General features: G+C 48.2%; 1 protein-coding gene across 1 annotated transcript in view; it reads right to left on the reverse strand.

Annotated features, from left to right (window-relative positions):
- Positions 1 to 4,167, reverse strand: part of FADS2 (fatty acid desaturase 2) — a 35,279-nt gene extending 31,112 nt beyond the window's left edge. Inside the window, exon 1 of the mRNA XM_047775551.1 lies at positions 3,836 to 4,167. Within this exon, the coding sequence (XP_047631507.1) occupies positions 3,836 to 4,042 (207 nt within the window). The 5' untranslated portion in view covers positions 4,043 to 4,167. The remainder of the gene's footprint in view (positions 1 to 3,835) is intronic.
- Positions 4,168 to 25,022: the final 20,855 nt, after the last annotated feature.

The raw sequence follows: 25,022 nt of genomic DNA on the forward strand, positions 1-25,022 counted from the left end.
TGCCCCCCCAGGAGGGTAGGTGTGCATGCTGGAGGCTGGAGAGGACAGGCTGAGGATGGAAGGCCCCAACATCTAGATTCCCTAGTGAAAGAACTTCACCAGTGCCTGCCCAGCACCCCCCCACCCCGTGCCAGCCTCTTCCATATGAAGACATCACATCCTCCCTGCCCGGTGCCCCAGCTCTGAGCAGAACACACAGCTCATCCTGCACTGAGCAGCAGGTGCTATGTCTTGTTCCCGTGCCGTGTCCACCTTCTCTGCAGAGCAAGGCTTATCTTTTTAGGGCCGCACCCGCGGCGTATCCAAGTTCCTAGGTTAGGGGTTGAATCAGAGCCATAGCGGCCAGCCTATGCCACTGCCACAGCCACACCGGATCTGAGCCTCCTCTCCAACCCACACCACAGCTTGCAGCAATGCTGGATCCTTAACCCAATGAGCAAGGCCAGGGATTGAACCTGCATCCTCATGGGTACTAGTCGGGCTCTCAACCCACTGAGCCACAATGGGAACTCCAAGCAAAACCAGTCTTTAATCCAGCTTCCCACATCCGGGCACACGCCCAGGGACTCAGGAAATGCAGGAGGGGCAAACAAACGCAGAGCAGACTGTGCTGTAGGCAGCAGCCTTGGGAAGTGAGACTTGGCGGGGCACAGGGTTAGTGAGGGACAAGCAGGGGGAGGGACCCTGCATTTTCAGCTGGAAACAGGGATGCTGACTTCCTGTCCACAGAGGAAGCCTTCTCATCATCCCTGGGTCCTAAGAAGTGGCCGATGCAGACAGGGCAGGAATAGTCGCGAGTCACCAACGGGGGCAGTGGGCGGGGGTTGGGGGTGGGGAGCTGGTGTCTAGAGGCAGAGGGTCCAGATTCAGGTCCCATTTTGAAAATAGGCAAGCAAACCCGGCAGGTGCCTTCACGCATTCACTACCTGTGAATTGTTCATCTTTGTGCCCGGGGACAGCTCAGAGCCACGGAGACATTGGGATACATATGTGACGCGTCTTTGTTAAGGAGTCAAAATTCTGGGAGTTCCCGGCTGGGGATTAGTGCTTTCATCACTGCAGCCCAGGTTCAATCCCTAGGCTGGGAACTCAGGTCCCACATCAAGCTGCTGCACACCACACCTCCCCCTCCCCCAAAAGATGAAAAGCCCTGCAGTGGGGGGGGGGGTCTCTGCCTTGAAAGAGGAAAGACACCCCCGGGACACAGGCGAGGGCTCCTTTCAGCAACAGAAAGGGAAAGACCAGAGGACCAGAAGGGAAGAGACCCAAGGTGGAAAAAGGAAGGGGGGTGGGGGGGGTGAAGGTAAGGCGGGCTGGGAGGTGCCTGTGAAGGCAGACCCCAAGTTTAAGTCTAAAGGGCTGATGGGAGGCCTAGAAGAGGTGACCCATAGACATGTGCTTGGTGAGCTGCAGAAATTTAGTTTTAATTTTTATTCTTGCAGGCAGAAGGTCCAAATGACAATTGACCTTGGCGTTCACTAGGCCAGCCTTCTGGGGCCAAGGCTGTCCCGACGTCTGAGGTCTTCTCTCCTTCCGTGGTAGGAAAATCCCCTATTGAATCCCCTCGGCCACCAGCCTCTTGGAGGGTATTACTGCATCACCACTGGTTCCTAACAGTGCATTCAAGTGACCCCGGGGCTCTGACCTCTATCTGCCGATGAGTCCTTCCCAAACTTCACATGACGTGTAAATAAAGACTCACTCCTCCAGCTCTGGAAAAAACTCTTAAGCCCCAGGGGCAAAGCCACCTGGTCAACCACGGAAAGCGGAGCCTCTGGATTCCTAGCCAGTCCCTGCCTCTCTCACGTTCCATAGACCCTGAATTTCCGAGTTTTTATCCAACCTGGTCCCAGACAGCAAAGAGAGAATGAATATCCAATTGCTCGCTTCACTGTTACGCAACTAGATCCCCGGTTGTGCCTTTCACGCCCCAAAAGTCTTATCTTGGACTGTAGGAAGCTTTGTGTCTAGGGATGGTCCTTATGTCTGGCGACACCCAAGAGAGCTGGCATGGATTTAAACATTCTTCCTCCAAATTCCCCTTTGCTCACTTTACACTCTGGGTATTACGAAATCCTCACCCTGACATTTGATAACACTCCACTGCATGTATCCCAGTGCTTACAGTTTACGGGGTGCTTTGCCACATAAAAAAATATATATATATATATTTAACACGACGGAATAAGCAGACCAATCCATCAGATGTGACTTTTCCTTCTAGACAACTATTTGGTGAAGACTCAACCAGGGCAGGAACCTTTAGACGCTATCTGTAAAACCATGCCCTGGCTGGCACAAGTCCAGCCGCACGGACTAGCTGGAAAGACCGCTCACCAGGAGTCAGGTCTGGAAATCCCTCTTCCCCCACCTCCTTACAGGGCTGTGGAAAGGTCCCCAGGAGATAATAAACACACCAATGGTGCTTGAAAATCTTATACCGGTAGCACAGCCCCAAGGACTCAAGCTGTGTTCACAAGCAGGTCAAACTGGATGGGGCCAAAAGCTGCAGGCGCTATCGCTGCTCACCGATGCTGCGAGCTGAAGAAGAGCTTAGATCAGAGCTGCCTGATCTGCCTCCACCCCTGGAGGAGGCCTGTCCCAATGAGCCAGGCAGCAAGACTAAGAGTGCCACCAACTAATGGGCCACGCAGCTTGGACAGCAAAAGCCCCGGCGGGTCAGCATGCCGGACCTCCAGGTGGAATGAGCTACTCAAGTTAATCCCTCCCTAGTCACCAGACTCCTTCTCTGCTTCCAGCTCACTGCCACCAAGAGAGACCCCCTTCCTTCCTCCCTGCCTCTGTTCTTTTCTCTCTCATTCACTTGAGCTCACAGGGGAACCGGCTGCACCTTCGAGAAAAGGGAGGATTTCCGTCTGGGGGTTAGGGGGCGTGGTGGAGGGGCTGGGGAACACAGAGCAGCGATTACATAAAGGGGAGAGGAAGATGGGCATCCTGCATGAAAGTGCGGGTAAGACGGGCAGCCTGGCACCAGCGAGATCCTAGGGCCTCACTACCTTTACCAGTGCAAGATGAGGGAAGGGCATTCCTGGCAGGATTTAGAAACAGACGGCCTTTGAGTTGAAGTCCCCAGTAACCTCTGGTGCAGCCGGACCTGTTGCCAAGCCAGCCTTGTGCAGATAATAAATCGTCGGGTCTCAGAGCTCCTCTCCACCTGGGCTTTGCAAACTGCAAACCTCTCTCTTTCTACTACTTCTCACCCCGGTCCCCCAAGAAGGCCCACCCTTGCGGTGGGTGCTGGCTATCCCTGAGACCGTGGGACCGGGAACTACCAGACGGAGTCTCCCAGGCAGCCATTGCAGACCTTCGGAGGCTAGAATTCCAGCAGGAGCGAGCCCTGGCCGGGGGCGAGCTTTCCTTCCCCGCCCCCTGCTCTGGGGGAGAGCAGGGACGGGCGCAGAGTCCCACAGCTGGCTCCTCTCCCGCTCCTCTCCAGAGAGCCCAGGGGCGGCCATCTTTCACGATGGGGGCGCCAAAGCCTCAGCGCCCCCTTTGGGGAGTCCCCGGGTCCCAGTGAACCCGGAGGAAGTAACGGATGCAAGGCTCCCAGTGCGCGCAGTAGATCCGGCACGGTTCTCCACCGCTCAGATCTGCCTCCCGGGCTCCAGAATCCGACCCCCAGGGCTCGTTGGCCCAGCTGTCCTAGAGGACGAGGATTCGGGGCGGGGGAAGAGCACAGGAGACACTTTCCTTCCCTTCGGGACGCCCCAAGCTCCACACAGCGCTGGAGGTCTTGTTTGGCGCCATGGGACCCACAGCTCCGGACTCCCTCCAGCAGCCGAGGAAGGTGGCGGGAGAGGCCCCAGACCCTTACCGTAGCATCTTCCCCTGCATAGTGCGAGATGACCCGGTGGCCCCCGGGGTGCCGGCTGGACCATTTGGTGACGTTGTAGACCTTGCGGTCGATGACGAGCCACTTGTCCGTGCGCAGGTTGTGCTTCTGAATCTCCTCCCAGCTAAAGGTAGGCATCTGCGCCTCGCGCTCGGTGGCCCCCTCGCCCTGGTTCCCCCCCTTCCCCATGCTGCCTGCTGACCAGGTTGCCCGGTGCACTTCGGTCTGTGCCGCTCGGGCCCTCCTTGCTTTCGGCTTTTGTCTTCTCCTCCTCCCACCGCGCCCCCTCCCCCAGCCTCCTCGCCTCGGCTCGGGAGTATCCTTGCCTTTCCTCCAGGCTTCCCAGTGGCCCCAAACGGTCCCCTCCCTCCGCCCCTCCCTCCGCCCGCCAGCCTGCAATGGACTTTTGCCTCCAGCTAAAACTCCCCGGTAGCTCAGGGCCTCCAGGCCTCCTGTGCCCGCCCCTCCGACTCCCCCCGCCCAGGGCTCTGCATCCTCCCGCGTTCCCCTCCGCCTGGGTTTCCACAGTGATCAGCAGAGCTTCTGCACCAATCCGGGCGCGTCGCCCCGCCTGCCATTGGCCCAGGAGGATCTTTCGAAGGCCAGCGGGCTGGAGCAGCGGTCCCCGGCTCCCCCGCCTGCCCGCCCGCCCACGCGGAGTCGAGCCAGGCAGGGAGGCAGGTTACGTGTCCGAACTCCTCCCGCCCCCGCTCCGGCGCCGCGCCACGGAGGGGATCTCAGGGGAGCGCGGCCCGCGAGAAGGGGCGGTGGCTGAGTTCTGGGCGCGTGCGCGCGCCCCCATCGCCCGCGCTTCCGGGGTTTGCACCTGATGCTGGCGCCCAGAGGTCCCCGCTTGCTTTACGGTGGCGACCGACCGGAAGACAGGCTGGCGGGTGCTCGGGCAGCGCGGAGCTGGGGGCCTGGCGAGTTCCACTCTGGGACCGGCCTGGATAGGTGGCGCCCGTCCCTGACCCGCTGGAATCGAGACTTCTGGATCCGCATTGTCCGCGCTTACCCCATTGGCGCCCTCCGGCAGCCTCCCTGGTTCGGAAAGGAGCCCTCCTCCCGACGGCTCAGGACTCTGAAGCCTGTAATCAGTGGATCTTAGGAAAAAAATTGCAGAACCTCTGATGTGCTTTCCTGTGTTAGGCGCCATGGTGGTGGGAGGAGGGGGGCGCCGTGGTGGGGAGAGTGGGGGGGCCCAGGGTGAACAAGACTTGGTTCTAGCCCTGAACTCAGGAATCTCACAACCTAGTTGGGAGAGGGAGAACGTGGAAACAATACGGGACCTCATACCATCAATCGTTCAGTGATGCTGTAGAGACTCCAGGAAATAAAGGTGGGGGTAGCAAAAGGATAGGCCTGTGCAGGTCCCCGGATGCCACCTGGATGGAACTGCTCAGGACCAGCGCCCCAGCAAAAGGACTGCCTGGAGTCCAGGCTTAAGAAAGCTGGATCCTTGGGAGGTGCCCTAGCGGCTCAGCGGTTGAGGAAACCAACCAGGATCCATGAAGATGCGGCTTCGATTCCTGGCCTCACTCAGTGAGTTAAAGATCTGGCGCTGCAGGTCACAGACACAGCTTGGATCCCCCGTTGCTGCGGCTGTGGCCTAAGCTGATGGCTACAGCTCCAATTCGCCCTCTAGCCCGGGAACCTCCATATGCCACGGGTGCGGCCCTAAAAAAAAGACAAAAAAAGAAGACTGGATCCTCTACTCTTCCAGGGTTTTAGCGAGTCCAATAATTAAATTGATATGATGCATTAACAGGAGAAAAACATTCAATAATATCTCCTGTATACATAGGAGACACTCGGACCAACTCAACTCCCCGAAAATTGCCAAATGGGAAGCCCTTCACCTTAAATAACATCCTGGGGAAAAACAAAAGTTGTTGGGGTTGGGGAGCTCCCGTTGTAGTGCAGGGGAAGCGAATCCGACCAGGATCCTGGTTCCATCCCTGGCAGAGCTCAGTGGGGTGGAGATCCGACGTTGCGGTGAGCTGTGGTGCAGGTCGCTGACGGCTCGATTCTGCATTGCTGTGGCTGTGGTGTAGGCGGGCAGCTGTAGCTCTGATTCAACCCCTAGCTGTGAGGGTGGCCCTAAAAAGCGAAAGCAGAACCAAAAAAAAGTTGTTGAGGGTGGGGAGTCGGTTATGCGAGGTCACCAGGGAAAGTACAGTAACCAAAAATTAGATCCCTGTGAAGATTTCAGACCTTGTTTTCTGCATATAGGTAAGAGTTTCTAGAGATAAGGTCACCCTCCTCTTCCTCTATTTTGAGGGAGATTCCCTTTCAAATGGAGGTTCCCCCTGTACAAGTGAACATCTCTTAAATAGGGTGCTTTTAATCAGTTCTCAGAGCTTCTCACAGACTGCAGTTCCTAAAAAATAATCAGCCTTAAAAAAACCCTTATGCCAAAGAGATACATTTTTTGGTGGTGAACTCTGCTCTCCTGTGCCTTTGAAAAATCCCCAAGCTGTTTCACAATCCAGAAGCTAAATTGTTAAATGCTCCACATCTCATTGAACCAGTTCCACAATGGTGAGGATAGCTGTCAGTTCAGTTAAACAGCTCTGTCCCATTTCTGGAGGCTGGCGATGCAGCTGGGCTCCCCCAAATTAAGCCTATATTGTACAGGAAATCAGGTATTTATTCACTTCTTTTGGCCATGGCCACAGCATGCAGAAGTTCCTGGGCCAGGGATCAAACCCCTGCCACATCTGCAACTAGAGCCCAGCAGTGACAATGGCAGATCCTTAACCCACTGAGCCACAGGGGAACTCCAGAAATCAGGTATTTAGTAAGAGGAATGTATACGGAAGCAAGAAAAATAGGAGTTCCTGTTGGGGCTCAGCAGGTTAAGAACCTAACATTGCGTCCACGAGGTTGCAGGTTCCATCCCTGGCCTCGCTCAGTGGGTTAAGGATCCAGCATTGCCACAAGCTGCCACATAGGACACAGACGTGGCTCAGATCCAGCGTAGCTGTGGCTGTGGTGTAGACAGGCAGCTGCAGCTCTGATTCTACCCCTAGCCCAGGAACTGCCATATGCCACAGGTGTGGCCCTGCAAAGAAAGGGAGGGAGGGAGGGGGGGAAAAAAGAGAAAGAAAGAGAGGAAGGAAGGAAGGGGAGAAAGAAAGATGAAAGAAAAGAAAGAAAGAGAAGAAAGGAAGGAAGGAAGAAAAACGTGGTTTGGAGCAAATTATAAACCAGGGTCTAACTGAGAGCTGACACCATTTCTAGATGTCAGGTGGAAGCATCTTCAGGTGGAAGAGGGCAGGTGGAAACAACCTGACAGATTTTCCTGATTTGCAGTTTGAATGTCTCTGCCGATGTCATCAGGCATAGTGACAGCCCATCGAGTGTTTCTGAGAGGGCCAGACAGCAGCAACAACAAAGGAGATTGTCTAAGCATGAGCTATTGTTCTCAGAAGTTTATAATCAAGTCCTTCACATTCAGGTTGTGAGGCTTTGGGGGAAAAGCGCAGCTTTTGTTCTTCGTGATCCTGAGTCAAAAGGAGGGGGAGAAAACGGGAAACTTCAATTTGGAGAGCCATAACCAGAGACTGGAGGAAACCAGAACAATTCAGGATCCAGGTCAGTTTACAAGTAAATAATAAAATCTCGAAACAATGAACAGCTCTAGAATCCAGTTCCACAAAGATGTGCTATTGAAACACAATTTTTCTCTCTAAAATCACCCTAATTTCTACCAAAGATAGACAAATTAAGACTAAGTTGTTTGCAAAACAAGTCTATTCTCATCCAACTTTACATTAGTGCAGCAAGAATAGCAAATGATCATATGGGCTTCTTTAAAATCTGCTTTGCTGGAACTGTTCATAAGGAATCTTTAGATTGAACTTTTAACAGCCTCTCGAGTTCAAGAAGCCAAACCAAGGACTTGCCGTTGTAAAAATTAATAAACAGAAACCTCATCTAAAATGGAGTTGGGGGAGTTCCCATTGTGGTTCACGAGGTTACGAACCCAACTAGAATCCATGAGGAGGTGGGTTCCATCCCTGGCCTTGCTCAGTGGGTCAAGGATCCGGCACTGTGTCCTGGGGTGTAGGCTGGCAGCTGCAGCTCCAATTTGACACCTAGCCTGGGAACTTCCATATGCCACAGGTTTGGCCGGAAAAAACAAAACAAACAAACAAACAAACAAACAAAGAAGAGTTGGGAGACCAGGAGAGGGAGCTCTTCTTCCCCCCCCCCTCCCCCCGCCACTCAGCATCAATTGCAGACCCAACAAGAAGTACTTTCGCATCTTCAACAGGAAGAAGATTCCTGCTCATTACCCAGCAGGAGGGAGGAAGAATGTCTCTTTGCCTGGCAACAGCCCAGCCAATGAGAGACTGTCACGACTCAACCAATGGCAAGTCACTGTGCTTCAAATGTCCGGTTTACTCCAATGGCCTCTCTGTTTATAAGAGCTCCTCCCAACTCCCCCTTCTTCTCTAAAAGAATGGTTCTCGCCTTGGTTCTCCAGTTTGGCTTGTGGTTTGCCACAGGTTACATGTCCTAAATTGCAAATTCTTTGCTGTTTCCATATAAACCTATTTTGCTGGTAAAATATCTGGCTGTTGGTGTTAGGTCAACACCATCAGACTTATCTGCAAAGCCTATAGATTTGAGTGAATTCCTCTCTTTTCAAGATTCCTAAAACATCCTGAGTTCCTGCACTTGCCAGGAAGTAACTGTCCTTACCTGGTCATGTTGCTGGTAAATTTGTGAGCAAGATACCAGGCCAATTTTTCCAAGGGGCTTTGTTGGCTCCATAATGTCAACCTTAGTTTCTTTTTTTTGTTGTTGTTGTTGTTGTTGTTGTTGTTGTTGCTATTTCTTGGGCCGCTCCCACGGCATATGGAGGTTCCCAGGCTAGGGGTTGAATCGGAGCTGTAGCCACCGGCCTACGCCAGAACCACAGCAACGCGGGATCCGAGCCGCGTCTGCAACCTACACCACAGCTCACGGCAACGCCGGATCGTTAACCCACTGAGCCAGGGCAGGGACCGAACCCGCAACCTCATGGTTCCTAGTCGGATTCGTTAACCACTGCGCCACGACGGGAACTCCTCAACCTTAGTTTCTTAAAGCCGTCTGGTCATCTCTGGGTTTCTGTACATCTCTCTCAAAGCTTCGATCAAATAACCAGCGTTTCCAGCTGTGTCCTGTTACAAGGAGAGCAGATTCTTATGGAACTTATGCAAATAAATATATTGCCATGAAAATAAGAATACTCACTGAGAGTTTCTGAATTCTGGAGGGATCTGGTAGGGAGAAAAAGACAAATATTTTATTTTTGTTCACAGAGTTATATTTCACTGAATTGCGATATGTCATAGCTTAAGAGGAAAAAGTTTCCTTAAATGTGGAGAAACAAAACATTAAAGAACCAGCAATAAAACAAAGTCACAACAATTATAATCATTCTTTTCAGTTCCATGTTATCATTCTTGTTGATCTTGATTTTTTTTTTTTTTTTGGCTGCACCAAATTCCTGGGCCAGGGATCAAACCCACGCCACAGCAGTGACCCACACCACTGCAGTGACAACCAGATCCTTAACCTGCTGTGCTACAAGAGAACTCCAGTCTTGATCTTTTGTTAGCGGTTTTATTAATCCGTTTTATTATCAATTTTATGAATTCAGTTTTTCCTTACAGTTCTGTAAATTCTTACCCCGTTCAGTTCTATGATCTTAAGTTTATCAGAAACTCGTTTTTGTCAAGAGTCCTTTTCATGAATCTTCTTGAAGTTAATGTAGCTCCAAAGGAACATTTTAATTAAAATATCTGGGTAAGGAGTTCCCATCGTGGCTCAGCAGTTAGCAAACCAGACTAGCATCCATGAGGACTCGGGTTCGATCCCTGGCCTTGCTCAGTGGGTTAAGGATCTGCCCTGAGCTGTGGTGTAGGTGGCAGATGCAGCTTGGATCCTGCGTGGCTGTGGCTGTGGCATGGCCCAGTGGCTACAGCTCTGATTGGACCCCTAGCCTGGGAACCTCCATATGCTGCGGCCCTAAAAAGACAAAAAGACCAAAAATAAAATATCTGGGTAAAAATATAACTCTGTAAATGACAAAAGACTTAATATCCATTATTAAAGATCTGGGAGTTCCTTGGTGGCCTAGAGGGTCTGGACTCAGTGCTGTCACTGCTGTGGCTCAGGTTACGCTGTGGCTCAGGATCCCCGGCCCAGAAACTTCTTTCTGCATGCCTTGGGCTCGGCCAAAAAAAAGAGATCTGATAAGAATTCATTATAATAGAACTGACAAAGAAATTTGGTTATTTCTGAACATACAATATTTTAGGATAACAACTGCAATTATGGCTGATAACATACCAGGACGTGTCAGATTTCCAGGAATTGTGCATAATTTCTGGAACACTTATTGTATATACCTATATAAATACAACATAAAGAAGGCTTGGTATTACTCAACAATGTTTCGCATGTAACATAACATAGCAAAGCTAACATCTCCCTTATTATCAAGAGAACAAATCTTTTGAGATGTTCCAGGGGCCTTCCAAAATTTTTCGGAGTTATACTTTATTTATATTTTGATTTGGAGGAAGTTTGTCAAAAATATCAAAAATGTTCTAGAATATTTGGTCAAAGAGGATCCTAGGTCACTGTGAAACAATGCTTAGTTATCTACTGAACCAGAGCGACAAAGAGTTCACAGGAAGGAGTTCCCATTATGGCTCAGTGGTAATGAAACTGATTAACATCCAAGAGGACGTGGGTTCGTCCCTGGCCTCACTCATTGGGTTAAGGATCTGACATGGCCATGAGCTGCAGTGCAGGTCGCAGACGCAGCTTGGTGGCTGTGGTGAGGCCGGCAACTACAGCTACGATTTGACCCCTAGCCTGGGAATTTTCATGTGGCACAGGTGCAGCCCTAAAAAGCAAATAAACAAATAAGTGAATAAATAAAAATAAAGATTTCACAGGTAAATAGAGTTACGATAGTTCTAAGCAAAATTTAACTTATTTATTTGTTTGTTTGTTTTGCTTTTTTAGGGCCACACCCATGGCATATGGAGGTTCCCAGGCTAGGGGTCGAATCGGAGCTACAGCTGCTGACCTACAGCACAGCCACAGCTGCAGCAGATCTGAGGTGCATCTGAGACCCACACCACAGCTCACGGCAACGCCGGATCCTTAACCCACTGAGTGAGGCCAGGGATCAAACCTGCATCCTCATGGATACTAGTCAGATTCGTTAACCGCTGCGCCATGATGGGAACTCTCCTCATGATATAATTTTTCACTGTGCCACAAAACATCTTTACCAATGGACCCAAATATTTTTAGCTTTTCTGAAAACAGAAAACCAAAGCAGGTAAACCCATGTTCATTAATTAATGTTCGGTATTTTATCTTATTTTTAAATGATCTAGATATTTGACAAATTTCCATTATTTCACGTAGCAAAACTCTAAAATTTCAAATTAGCAAAGAGATTGTGGAAGCCATTTTAAAATACGCATACCATAAAATATAACACTAAAGAGTTCGCCTGAGGAGTTCCTATCGTGGCACAGGGGAAACGAATCCAGCCAGGAACCATGTTCCCTATAAGTAATATAAGGGATAATATGTATATTCCTTATCTGATTGATTTTCTTGTTCTTAAGAATGATGAAAACTTCATGAGACATTAGACCAAAGGAGCTATCATCCCAAGTTATTTTTCTTGCTGATAAATTTTGTAACAGAGATTACATGAGCTTAATTCACTCATAAACCCCCAAATTTATTTGACTAATTAATAAACTCAGGTAGAATAAAAGTTGTTTATCTTCAGCGTTCCTGTTGTGGCTCAGCGGTTAAGGAAACTGACTAGCATCCAAGAAGACATGGGGTTTGAACCCTTGCCTCGCCCAGTGGGTTAAGGATCCGGTGTTGCCCTGAGCTGTGGTGCAGCCCTGAGCCATGGTGTAGACAGGTTGCAGACACAGCTCAGATCCGGCATTGGTGTAGGCTGGCGGCTACAGTTCTGAGTGGACCCCTGGCCTGGGAATCTCCGTATGCCACAGGTGTGGCCCTAAAAAGACAAAAAGACAAAAAAAAAGGTTGTTTATCTTCATTATAATTCATCTGATTACTCTGAAGACCTTCCTATTTTAATGAGACCACAAACTTAAATTTACTTTATTTTATTTGTTTTTATTGCTCAGATGAATTGATCACATCTGCAGTTGTATAATGATCATAACAATCTGATTTCACAGGATTTTCATCCCACAGCCCAAGCACATTCCCCCACTCCCCCAAACTGTCACCTCCGGACACCGTAAGTTTTTCAATGTCTGAGTCAGCATCTGTTCTGCAAAGAAGTTCAGTTAAATTTACTTTAATACCCGATGTTTTCCCAAATCACATGACCCTGAAATTCATTTGGGTTCGTGTCTATACTTCAGAGAGTTTTAGAATACCCAGTGCTCCTGAGTACTTGCCTTGGAGCCAACGAAATACAGCTCTTTTAGACATTCATTCTGGCAAAGCCTTCTGGAGGGAGAAACACAGCACACACCTACAACATACAAATATAGACTTACACAGAAATCTGCAGACACACGCAATGCTCTCATGGTTGTGAATCTTTGTGAAGGAGATTTTTCATTTGCTCAATTTCCACATACTACCTGTTCTTTTTAAATTTTTGATGAGAAACACGTCCTTAAAGTTAGCATTTCAAAGACTATGCTCTCTTAAGTCTGAGAGAACTTGGGGGTGGGAGGTAGAATTTACATCACAAAGGCACACAAAAAAAGGATGCACGCTTTCTTCAAGAAGGAGTTTTGGGGCCATATTTACCTATGACCAGATTTAATGGGTAAATCTCCCGTAATTAATATTTAGCATATTTAGATGTAGATTTTTCCTTGTTTATTTTATTATTAGTAGTACTCTTTTTTTTTTTTTGGTCTTTTGTCTTTTTAGGGCTGCACTCACATTCACAGCATATGGAGGTTCCCAGGCTAGGAGTCAAATTGGAGCCATAGCTGCCAGCCTACACCACAGCCACAGCCACGCAGGATCCAAGCTGCATCTGTGACCTACACCACAGCTCATGGCAATGCCGGATCCTTCACCCACTGAGCGAGGCCAGGGATTGAACCCACAACCTCATGGTTCCTAGGCGGATTCGTTTCTGCTGCGCCGCAACGGGAACTCCTCAAAGAGCTGTTATATCCATCTGCCTATCTATGTTGGAGTGTTGTTTTTTTTTCCTCTGGGTAAATTTAGCTTAGGAGAGAAGGCTTAAAAAAAAAAAAAAAAAACCTATCAGGGTCTGAAAATCAGCTACCATTATGAGTTCAGCCAAACTGGTGGCCTCTCATCTTATTTTCTTTCTGCCTTTTTATCTAACCACTAATCTCAAGAGGTAATCCACCTGTTTGGATTTGGAATCCTTCCTGAGTTTAAGAAATTCTTTAACTATGGACCTCAATCTGGCATTTGATCAAGGAATGAAAGATCTACGAGGAATACTGCCTGAAACCTCAAGTGGTTTTATTTTAAAACATAACCGTTTGGGGAGTTCCTGCCCTGGTGCAGCAGAAATGAATCTGACTAGGAACCATGAGGTCTCGGGTTCAATCCCTGGCCTCGCTCAGTGGGTGAAGCATTGCGGTGAGCTGTGGTGTAGGTCACAGACACAGCTCGGATCTGGCGTTGCTGTAGCTGAGGCGTAGGCCAGTAGCTGTAGCGCCGATTAGACCCCTGGCCTGGGAACCTCCACATGCCTGGGTGCAGACCTCAAACAAACAAACAAACAAAAAAAGCCACCCATAACTGTTTAAGAGTCTCTTCAGAATGGAAAGGTGATTCAGACAAAGGATTACTAGAATAAGTATTCAAAGGAGAACAGAGAGGAGCAGTAGTAGCTAAGTCAATCTCATTGTTTTTTGTTGTTTTTTTCTTTTTGCCTTTTCTGGGGCCATACCCATGGCATATGGAGATTCCCAGGCTAGGGGTCGAATCAGAGCTGTAGCCGCCAGCCTATACCAGAGCCTCAGCAACACGGGATCTGAGCCGCGTCCGCGACCTACACCACAGCTCACGGCAACACCGGATCCTTAACCCACTGAGCAAGGCCAGGGATCGAACCCGCAACCTCATGGTTCTTAGTTGGATTCGTTAAGCACTGAGCCAGGACGGGAACTCCTCATAGTCTTTTCTTTTAGACACCTCTTATCTCTAATTTTTCACTAGCTTTTTACAGCAAATCTTTCAATGAAGCTATTTTGGAATTTGGAAATCTTCTGGAGGATTCTACATACCAATTAACATAAGGGTATCCTTGAATTCCCTTCTGGTGCAGCGGGTTAAGGATCTGGCTCAGGTGGCTGCTGTGGCACAGGTTCAGTCCCTGGCCTGGGAACTGCCACATGCCTTGGGCGTGGCCAAAATAAATAAATGAAATAGAGATATCCCATTCTGTCTGTTTGATTTGGGAAGTACTTGCTTTTAAGAGCACTTCCCAAGTGACCTTATCTAATGGGAAAATAAGGACCGTGGTAATTTTTGGTTGTAACTTCTCTGAGGGCTGGCAGGAGTTTGGTAGGTTCAACCCGCATTTTCTGTCCAGCCACATCTAACTGTAAATGTGGTGTGACCCACATTTCTGTCCAGCCATATTTTGGAACCCCAAACCTGATGGTTGGCCAGTTTCTCAGGATACATACAAGCCTAGAAAGATTTTACCTTTTTTTTTTTGTCTTTTTGCCTTTTCTAGGGCTGCACCTGCGGCATATGGAGATTCCCAGGCTAGGGGTCGAATCGGAGCTGTAGCCACCGGCCTACGCCAGAGCCACAGCAACGGGGGATCCAAGCCACATCTGCAACCTACACCACAGCTCATGGCAATGCCGGATCCTTAACCCACTGAGCAAGGCCAGGGATCAAACCCGCCACCTCCTGGTTCCTAGTCGGATTTGTTAACCACTGCGCCACAACGGGAGCTCCAGATTTTACCATTTTTACAAATATCTACAGCTTCTGGGGCCACAGTTTTTAGACACAAAACAAGTGCCAAAAGATGGTGTGCTTAACTCTTTGGATTTCCAAGAAGGGGGAGTTTATGTTGGATGGGAATTTAATTTTTATTCTAAATTTAATTTCTATTCTTTCATTTTGTTAAGGGGGGTCACAAGGCTCATCATTTTACTTCTTTGTATCAACTTTTTTTTTTTTTTTTTTTTTTTGCTTTTCAGGGCCACACCTATGGTATATGGAGGTTTCCAAGCTGGGGGCTAAATTGGAGCTACAGCTTCTGGCCTACACAACAGCCACAGCAATGCGGGATCCTTAACCCACTGAGCAAGGCCAGGGATCGAACCGGAAACCTCATGATTCCTAGTCGGATTTGTTTCCACAGCGCCACAACGGGAACTCTGTATCAACTTCTTAACTTGGTATTTCCGTAGGCACTAGTAAATCAACTATTTAGGATAAAACAATTTTTTTTTAATAGTGCCAATTCAAATAGCAACTGAAGCCAATAAGCCTTTTTATGGCTTAAGCAAGGATGCAAGAAGCATCCCACAAGAGAGGGAAAGAATGCAGCCCTTACACAATCCAGAAAGTCCTCTCTCAAAGATTGTCTAAGAAGAAAAGCCCATTGTTGCTACAGGTGGTAAGAATGGTGTAGCAAAAATGGTGTCTTTAGTTTCCCAATAGAAGGCAAGGTGCCTGCAGTTACAGAACAGCTAAACCAGGCCGGTGCTACTGGGATAGGATTTTTTCCCAACACTAACAAAGCAGTAACAGCTGAGATGACAGTGGCCTCTTATGGGCAAGCATCTCCTATGACAAAGTCCCCTAAGAGCTGGCACAGTTGGAAAAAGAGAATGTTAGTAAAACAGGAGGGAAAGGGGCAGGACACGAATTTTAAAAGAATTAGCTATTGAGGATACCATAAATGCGTAAGAACCACCATCCTGGGAGCTCTGACCCTGGGATCAAACCCCAGTTCTCTGTGGCTCCTGGGGTACTGCCTTCTCCCCCTCTGCCAGGTCCTCTGTGACATGCTCCCTCCCGAGCCCCAGAGATAAGAATATAAATAAGCCAGCCCCCTTCTGGGTCTCGGGTTGCCCATCTGTACAATGCGAGGAGGGGGATTAAATGAGAAACAGAGTAACTCCCACAAATGGCAGAAGCCCTCACCGTAAACACCATCTTTTTTTCTACTTCTTTTTCTTTTCTTTTTATTTTTTTTTTCTTTTTCTTTTATTTATTTATTTATTTATTTATTTATTTATTTATTTATTTATTTTGTCTTTTTAGGGCCACACCTGCAGCATATGGAAGTTCCCAGGCTAGGAGTCCAGGCGGAGCTGCAGCTGCCGGCCTACACCACAGCCACAGCCACGCCAGATCCAAGCCACATCTTCGACCTAGGTCATAGCTTGCGTCAAAGCTGTGTTCTTAACCCACTGAGTGAGGCCAGGGATCAGCCCAAATCCTCTTAGAGACTAGTCAGATTCTTAACCCACTGAGCCACACAGGGAACTCCCAACACCATCCTTAAGACAAAAGATGGTGGGGGGGGTGTAGATAATCAGTTTGGAGATTTGAGCAAGAATAGCACAGTAAACAAAGTGAAGGTTGTATCCAGATTTAAGCCTTTGCCTTCTGCACTGATGGGAGTTTCTAGAGGTAAGGTCATCCTTCTCTTCCTGGTAGATGGAAGGACTTCCCCTTATAAATGGAGATTTCTCTTCTAAGTGTTAATTACAGAGGGGTAACTTCCTCTTCTTCTTCTTCTTTTTTTTTTGTCTTTTTGTCTTTTCCAGGGCTGCACCTGCGGCATACGGAGGTTCCCAGGCTAGGGGTCGAATCAGAGCTGTAGCCACCGGCCTACACCACAGCCACAGCAATGCGGGATCCAAGCTGCGTCTGCGACCTATGCCACAGCTCATGGCAACACTGGATCCTTAACCCGATGAGCGAGGTCTGGGATCAAACTGGCAACCTCATGGTTCCTAGTCAGATTCGTTAACCACTGAGCCATTATGGGAACTCCCAGAGGGGTAACTTCTATTTAGTTTTCAGAGCTTCTCCTGTGTCTGCAGTCTGTCTGTCTGTCTTCCTTTCTTTCTTTCATTTTTTTTCTTCTTTTTTTTTTCTATTTTGTTTTGTCTTTTAGGGCCACACCTGCAGCATATGGAGGTTAGGTTAGGGGTCTAATTGGAGCTGTAGCCGCCAGCTTACACCACAGCCACAGCAACGCGGCATCTGAGCTGAGTCTGTGACCTATACCACAGCTCACGGCAACACCGGATCCTTAAGCTACTGAGTGAAGCCAGGGATCAAACCCACGTCCTCATGGATGCTAGTCGGATTTGTTAACCACTGAGCCATGACAGGAACTCCTCTTTCTTCCTTTCTTTCATTCTCCCTTCCTTCCTTTCTTTCTATCTTTCTTTCCTTCCTTCCTTCCTTTCTTGGCTGGTCTGAGGCATATGGACTTCCCAAGCCAGGAATCAGATCCAAACCACTGTTGTAACCTACCCCACAGCTGCAGCAAAGCTGGATCCTTTCCCCACTGTGTCTGACTGGGGACTGAACCTGTGTCCTGGTGCTGCAGAGAATCCACCAATTCTGTTTTGCCACAGTGGGAACTTCTCCTGCAGTTTCTTAAAAATAATAATCCTTCTTCCAAAGAGACATAGTTTGGGGTGGCAAGTTCTGCTCCCCCAGAGTAGAAGAATGAAGAAAGGGAGGTGGGGGGAGGAAGGCCTGGGGACTGAGTGAATAAGGGGCCTTCATATTCCAGAGGGCTGAGGTTCCCGCTGTGGCACAGTGGAATCAGCCGTGTCTTGGTGCTGGGATGCGCATTTAATCCCTGGCCCGGCACAGTGGGTTAGGGATCCTGCAGCTGTGGCTTAGGTCGCAACTGTGGCTTGGTCCTGACCCCTGGCCAGGGAACTCCATATGCTGAGAGTCATCCAAAAAAGAAAATGACAAAAGACAAAAAGGCTGACTTCATATTTCAGTGGGGTGATTGCCGGGTCCCTGAATTCGGGCACACTCTCCCCACGAGCTTCTCACCCCGGCCCTGGGAGGTGAGTTGGATCCACACTTAGATAAAGGTAAGGAGGTCTCTTGTGGAGAAACAGGTTAAGGATCTACAGCTGACACTGCTGTGGCTTGGGTTCAATACCTGCCCGGGGAACTTCCACATGCCGTGGGCATGGCCACACTGGTGGGCCGCAAGGCCCCTTCAAGGAGACTGAACTCAAAACCTCTGGCCAAGCAAGACAAGAAGTACCAGCCCCTTTTCATTGCCCCACCTCTCTCATTGCAATGCCCCTTCTCCACCTGGAGCAACCTGGCCTATTCCTTCCTGCCCCCTACTAGGAAAAGCATGTGGTCCACTCGTTACCCCACCCCTCGGGGGCCTCATGCCCCAAACCAACCAGCAAGTATATCAGAAGACCCCCTCTTTCCCTAACCAGCCATCAGGTGAGCAGGTGTATCTCAAGACCTCTCCTATCCCTGGGCATAAAAACAGACAGGACTGTGCACCCAGGGTCGGCTCTCCCTATTCATCAGAAAATTGCCCCGCTGAGCTCGCAGCATCTCTTATCTCAATAAACTCTATTTTCTTTCCACCTCACCGTGCTCAATAAACTCTTCTTTCTTTTCACCCCAATATGAGTCTGGAAATTCTTTTCCGACCCTCGAGCACAGACCAAGACACAAACAAACAAACAAGCAAACAAACAAAACTTGGACACTTACATAAACTAAAACACAGAGAGACTGCAGCTTAAGAGAGATGAAACAGCAGTTCCCTTGTGGCTCAGTGGTAATGAACTCAACTAGTGTCCATGAGGAGGGAGCTTTGATCCCTGGCCTCGCTCAGTGGGTTAAGGATCTGGCCGTGGGGTTGGTGTAGGTCACAGATGCAGCTGGGATCCCGTGATGCTGTGGCTCTGGTGTAGGTTGGCAGCTACAGCTCTGATTTGACCCCTAGCCTGGGAACTTCCATATGCCACAGGTGGGGCCCCAAAACAAAAACAAAAACAAAACAAAACAAAAAGAATGAATAAATGAGTGAATGAATACAGGAACAGTGAGGAATGGCTCCAGCATGGTTCTGGGAAGGATTCAAACTGGGAATAGCCTCAAATGCTGCGGTAAGGATGGGCTTTACCTTGGAGGAAACTCAAAGCAGGAGTGATCTAGGACCAGATCTATGATGTAGAAAGAGACCTCTGGAGAACAACTTTCAAAAAGACTGCAAATTGTCAAAAAAGATACCCTACTCCAGAAAAAGAGGAGGCCACATCAAGATGATAGGAGGGACAGTTACTTGATATAAGCAATACCTTACCCACCAGGCAGGCAGCCTAGTCTGGAAGGTAATTGTATCACAGAGACTCATCTGCAGAAGTGAGACTTCTGAGCCCCATGTCAGGTTCCCACACCTGGAGATCTGGCATTGGGAGAAGGAGACCCCAGAGTATTTGGCGTTGAGGGTCAGTGGAGCTTGTTCACAGGAACTTCATGGCTCCGGGGGAAATGGAAAGTCCACTCTTGAAAGGCACCCACGGGCTTTCATGTGTACTGGGTCCCAGGGAAAAACAGAGACTCTGCAATAATCTGGGTCAGACCTGCCTGCAATTCTTGGAGGATCACCTGGGAAAACAGGGGGTGACTGTGGCCCATTGCGGGGGAAGGACATTGGAGGCAAAGGACAACTCGGGAATAATCATCAGTGTGAGCTCCTCTAGAGGTGGCCATTTTGGAAAAATCTGGCCCCACGCAGGAGTGCTGAGAAGCCCCAGGCCAAACAACAAACCAGGTGGGATCACAGCCCCACCCACCAGCAAACAGGCTGCCTAAAGACCCCTCCAGGCACACAGCCCCCTCTAATCTCACCCAGAGACACAGCCCCTCCCACCAGAGGGATAAGAATTAGCTCCGCCTACCAGTGGGCAGGCACCAGTCCCTCCCACCAGGAAGCCTAGAGCAAACCACCATACCAGCTTCAGCCACAAGGGGAGGAGACAGCAGAAGCATCCTATTGCCTGCAAAAGGAGAACATACCAAAAATCTATACAAAACGAAGAGGCAGAGAATTATGACTCAGATAAGGGAACAAGAAAAAAAAAAAAGAAAAACAACTAAGTGATCTGGAGATTAACCAACCTCCATGAAAAAGACTTTAGACAGATGATAGTGAAGACAGTTCAAGATCTTGGAAATAAACTGGAGGCAAGGATTGATACATTACGAGTAAATTGAGCAAAGAAAGTCGAGATTTAAGGATCGAGCAAGCAGAGATGCAAAATACAATAACTAAAATAAAAAATTCATTAGAAGCAACCAACAGCAGTATACAGAGGCAGAAGAATAAATAAGTGAGGTGGAGGACAGACTAGTGGAAATCACTAATGTGGAATAGAAAAGAGAAAAAAGATCGAAAAGAAATGAAGACAGCCTAAGAGGACTCTGGGACAATGTTAAATGTACTAACATTCATATTATAGGGGTGCCAGAAAGAGAAGACAGAGAGAAAGGGTCAGAAAAAAAATTTGAAGAGAGACTAGCTGAAAACTTCCCTAACATGGGAAAGGAATCACTCAAATCCAGGAAGCCTGAGTACCATATAAAATAAACGCAAGGAGGAACACCCCAAGGCACATATTAATCGACCTGACCAAAATTAAAGACAAAGAGAAAATATTGAAAGCAGCTAGGGAAAAGAACCAAATAACATACAAGGGAACCCCGAAAAGGTTATCAGGAGATTTTTCAGCAGAAACTCTGCATTCCAGAAGGGAGTGGCATGATATACTTAAGGTGATGAAAGGAAAAAACTTCCAACCCGGATTACTCTGCCCAGCAAGGCTCTCATTCAGATTTGAAGGAGAAATCAAAAGCTTTACAGACAAGCAAAAGCTAAGAGAATTCAGCACTACTAAACCAGCTTTACAACAAATACTGAAGGAACTTCTCCAGGTGGAAAAGAAAAGGGCACAACTAGATAAAAGGAATCCAAATGGGACATGAAGAAGTAAAACTATCACAATTTGCAGGTGACATGATACTATACCTAGAAAATCCTAAAGACACTACCAGAAAACTGTTAGAGCTCATCAATGAATTTGGTAGACTTGCCAGATGCAAAATTAATACACAGAAATGGACTGCATTTGCATATGCTAACAATGAAAGATCAGAAGGAGAAATAAAGGAAGCAACCCCACTCCCCATTGCATCAAACAGAATAAAACACCTAGCAATAAACCTACCTAAAGAGACAAAAGACCTGTACTCTGAAAACTGTAAGACACTGATGAAAGAAATCAAAGATGATACAAACACATGGAAAGGCATACCATGTCCTTGGATTGGAAGAATCAATATTGTCAAAATGACTATCCCACCCAAGGCAATCTACAGATTCCGTGCAATCCCTATCGTATTACCAAGGACATTTCTCACAGAACTAGAACAAATATTCTAAAGTTTGTTTGGAAGCACAAAAGACCCAGAATAGCCAAAGCCACCCTGAGAAAGAAAGATGGAGCTCCACAAATCAGGCCCCCTGACTTGAGACTATACTGCAAAGCTACAGTCATCAAAAGCATATGGTATTGGCACAACACCAGAAATGGAGATCAGTGGAACAGCATGGCAAGCCCAGAATTAAACCCACACCACCACAGCCAACTCATCTATGACAAAGGAGACAAGAACATACAGTGGAGAAAAGACAGTCCCTTCAGTAAGTGGTGGCTGGGAAAACTGGACAGCTACATGTAGAAGAATGAAATGAGGACACTTCCTAACACCATTTACAAAAATAAACTCAAAATGGATTAGAGACCTAGACATAAGACCAGATACTATGAAACACTTAGAGGAAGACATAGGCTGAACATTCTCTGACATAAACCACAGCAGTATCTTCTCAGATCCATCTCCTAGAAAATGACAATCAAAACAAAAATTACAAAATGGGACCTAATTAAACTTAAAAGTTTTTGCACAGCAAAGGAAACGCTAAATGAAACAAAAAGACAACCCACAGAATGGGAGCTAATATTTGCAAATAGAGTGACTGACAAAGGCTCAATCTCCAGAACATATAAACACCTCCTGCAGCTCCATACCAAAAAAACAAACAACCACATAAAATGCACAGAAGATCTAAACAGACAATTCTCCAAAGAAGACATACAGATGGCCAAAAAGCACACGAAAAGAGGTTCAACATCACTAATTATTAGAGAAATGCAAATCAAAACTACTATGAGGTACCCCCTGTACCAGCCAGAATGGCCATCATCAAAAAGTCGACAAACAGTACATGCTAGAGAGGGTGTGGAGACAAGAGAAGCCTCTTACATTGTTGGTGGGAATGCAAATTGGTGCAACCACTATGGAAAACCTTATGGCGATTCCTCAACAAACTAAAAGTGGAATTACCATTTGATCCAGAAATCCCACTCCTGGGCATCTATCCAGACAAAACCATGTCTCGAAAATATACATGTACTCCAATGTTCATTGCAGCCCTCTATACAATAGCCAGGACATGGCAACAAATCTAAATGTCCATCGACAGAGGAGTGGATCAAGAAGATGTGGTACATACACTCAAAGGAATATTACTCAGCCATTAAAAGGAAAGAACACCATTTGCAGCAACATGGATGGAACTAGAAATTATCATGCTAAGTGAAGTTAGTCAGACAGTGAGACACCAATGTCATATCCTATTGCTTATCTGTGGAATGTAAAAAAAAAGTTATACAATGAACTTCTTAGCAGAGCAGATACTGACTCATAGACTTTGAAAAAAATTATGGTTTCCAAAGGAGACCAGTTGGGGGGACGGGGTGTGGGATGGAAATGCTATAAAACTGGGTTGTGATGATCGTTGTACTATATAAATATGATTAAATTCATTTAGTTAAAAAAAAGAGAGACCTCTGGGGGCAAATTGGAACTGGGATGGAAGGTAGGAGAGGGATCCTGGAAGCAGCAAGGTCAACTCAGAGGCACAGCACACCCCAGGAGAGAGTAGGGGACGGTGCCTGGACCAAGGCAGAACCAGAGGAGGCTGGAGCGGGCAGCAGCACTGGCTTCTCCCCACCTGCCCTCCTCCTGCTCTGTTACTTATCACTCTCACCACTTGGATGGACCGACGAGACGGTTCCTTTAGAGAAAGCCCCAAACGCTCCAAGTGACCCCAGAGCTGTCTAGGAAATGGGGTGATCTCCGAAAAGAAGGGGCTTCCATGGTGTCCTCCAGCCCCACAGAACCCCCACCCCCACCCCAGGAGCAAGGACCACAGTTTCCTGGGGATCCTGCCAGGACCTCGTCGTGATCCTTGCACTTTATCAGGGACAAAACAGAGCAGCCTGGTGGCTTGAAGCCCAGGTCCTCTCAGCCAGCCAAGTGGGCACAAGGCTGGGCAGAGGGGGGAGGGGCCCGGGAAAAGGAGCTCAGCAGGGTGACGCTCACAGCACCCATGAGCTGGGCTTTCTGTCTTGTCTTTACAGGGAGGGAGCCTCTGTTGCCTGCTTTAGGCTGGCGGGGTCACAGAGGCCAAGGGACTGGCTGATCAGAGAAAGAAGGACAGTCAAAGACTTCAGAGGGAGCAGGTGCTGGGGCGATGGGAGCGAGGGACCCTCACAGGCACAGGACCAGCTGGTTGAACCTCCTCCTGGCCAGGAGGTTGCAGTGGCAACCTAGACCGCCCACGGTGCGGGGCCAGGGATCCAGCCTGCATCCTGGCCCTGCAGAGGCGCTGCCGATTGAATCCCTTGAGCCACTGCGGAAACTCCCCTTTCTGGGTCTACTTTCTGTCTCCCATTCATTTCTTGGACTGTTACAATCGTCTCTGATTCTCAGAGTACTGAGAACAATCACACCCCTCGGTCTATCAGGTTAGGCTGTGCAAAGGACGCTCAAGGGGACTAAAGCCCGCTCTCCTCATCTTATTCCTCAGGTAGATATTATTACTCCATCTGTGCAGATAGACGCCGATGTTCAGGGAGATGCAGGTCTGGCCCCTCCATCAGCAGACACGAGACTGAATTCTGGAAGGCAAACTCCAGCCCTGGTCCCATCCAGCCTCCTGGAACCCAATCTGAAAGGTCACCAGCGAGTGCAGTCGCCCCTTCTCAGGCCTCTGAGAGGCAGGTGGCCGGCCGAGCCCCTTGCCTCTAGCCATGTCCCTTGGCTCTTTGACAACACGCAGTCCCGACTCTCCTGCTGGACCACCTCTCCTGTTACCACCTCCATTTATTTCTCTTCCTCTTCCTTCTCCGTGAGTGTTATTGGCCCCTTGACTCAGTAGTTTCTCCTTCCGGAACCACATCTAGGCTGACTCTGCTTCTCGAATCTCCATCCACCCACCTCCAATCACGCAAACCTAACTGTCCCACTGGCACCTCAAGCTCAGTGTCACCTCCCTGAGTCAAGGGACATTGCTCATCAGATGTGTTCTCTGGGCATCTTCAGATCTAACGTTCACAATTTCTGGTATCCAACTGAATTTGTCATCGTCTCTTCCAAAAGCCCTTTCTTTCTTTCCTTCCTACCTCCCTCCCTCCTTTCTTTCTTTTTTTTTTTTTTTGGTCTTTTTGCTATTTCTTTGGGCCGCTTCCGCGGCATATGGAGGTTCCCAGGCTAGGGGTCGAATCGGAGCTGTAGCCACCTGCCTACGCCAGAGCCACAGCAACGCGGGATCCGAGCCGCATCTGCAACCTACACCACAGCCCACGGCAACGCCGGATCCTTAACCCACTGAGCAAGGGCAGGGACCAAACCCGCAACCTCATGGTTCCTAGTCGGATTCGTTAACCACTGTGCCATGAAGGGAACTTTCTTTCTTTCTTTCTTTCTTTCTTTCTTTTCTTTCTTTCTTCTTCTTTCTTTCTTTCTTTCTTTCTTTCTTTCTTTCTTTCTTTCTTTCTTTCTTTCTTTTCTTTTTTTCTCTTTCTTTCTTTCTTTCTTTCTTTCTTTCTTCTTTCTCTCTTTCTTTCTTTTTTCTTTCTTCCTTTTCTTCTTTTTCTTCTCTTTCTTTCTGCTCTTTCTTTCTTCCTTTCTCCTTTCTTTCTTCCTTTTCCTCCTTCTGCCCTTTCCTCTTCCTTCCTTCCTTCCTTTCTTGTCTTCTTTCTTT

The sequence above is a fragment of the Phacochoerus africanus genome, chromosome 4 (assembly GCF_016906955.1).
Source record: "Phacochoerus africanus isolate WHEZ1 chromosome 4, ROS_Pafr_v1, whole genome shotgun sequence".
NCBI lineage: Eukaryota > Metazoa > Chordata > Mammalia > Artiodactyla > Suidae > Phacochoerus > Phacochoerus africanus.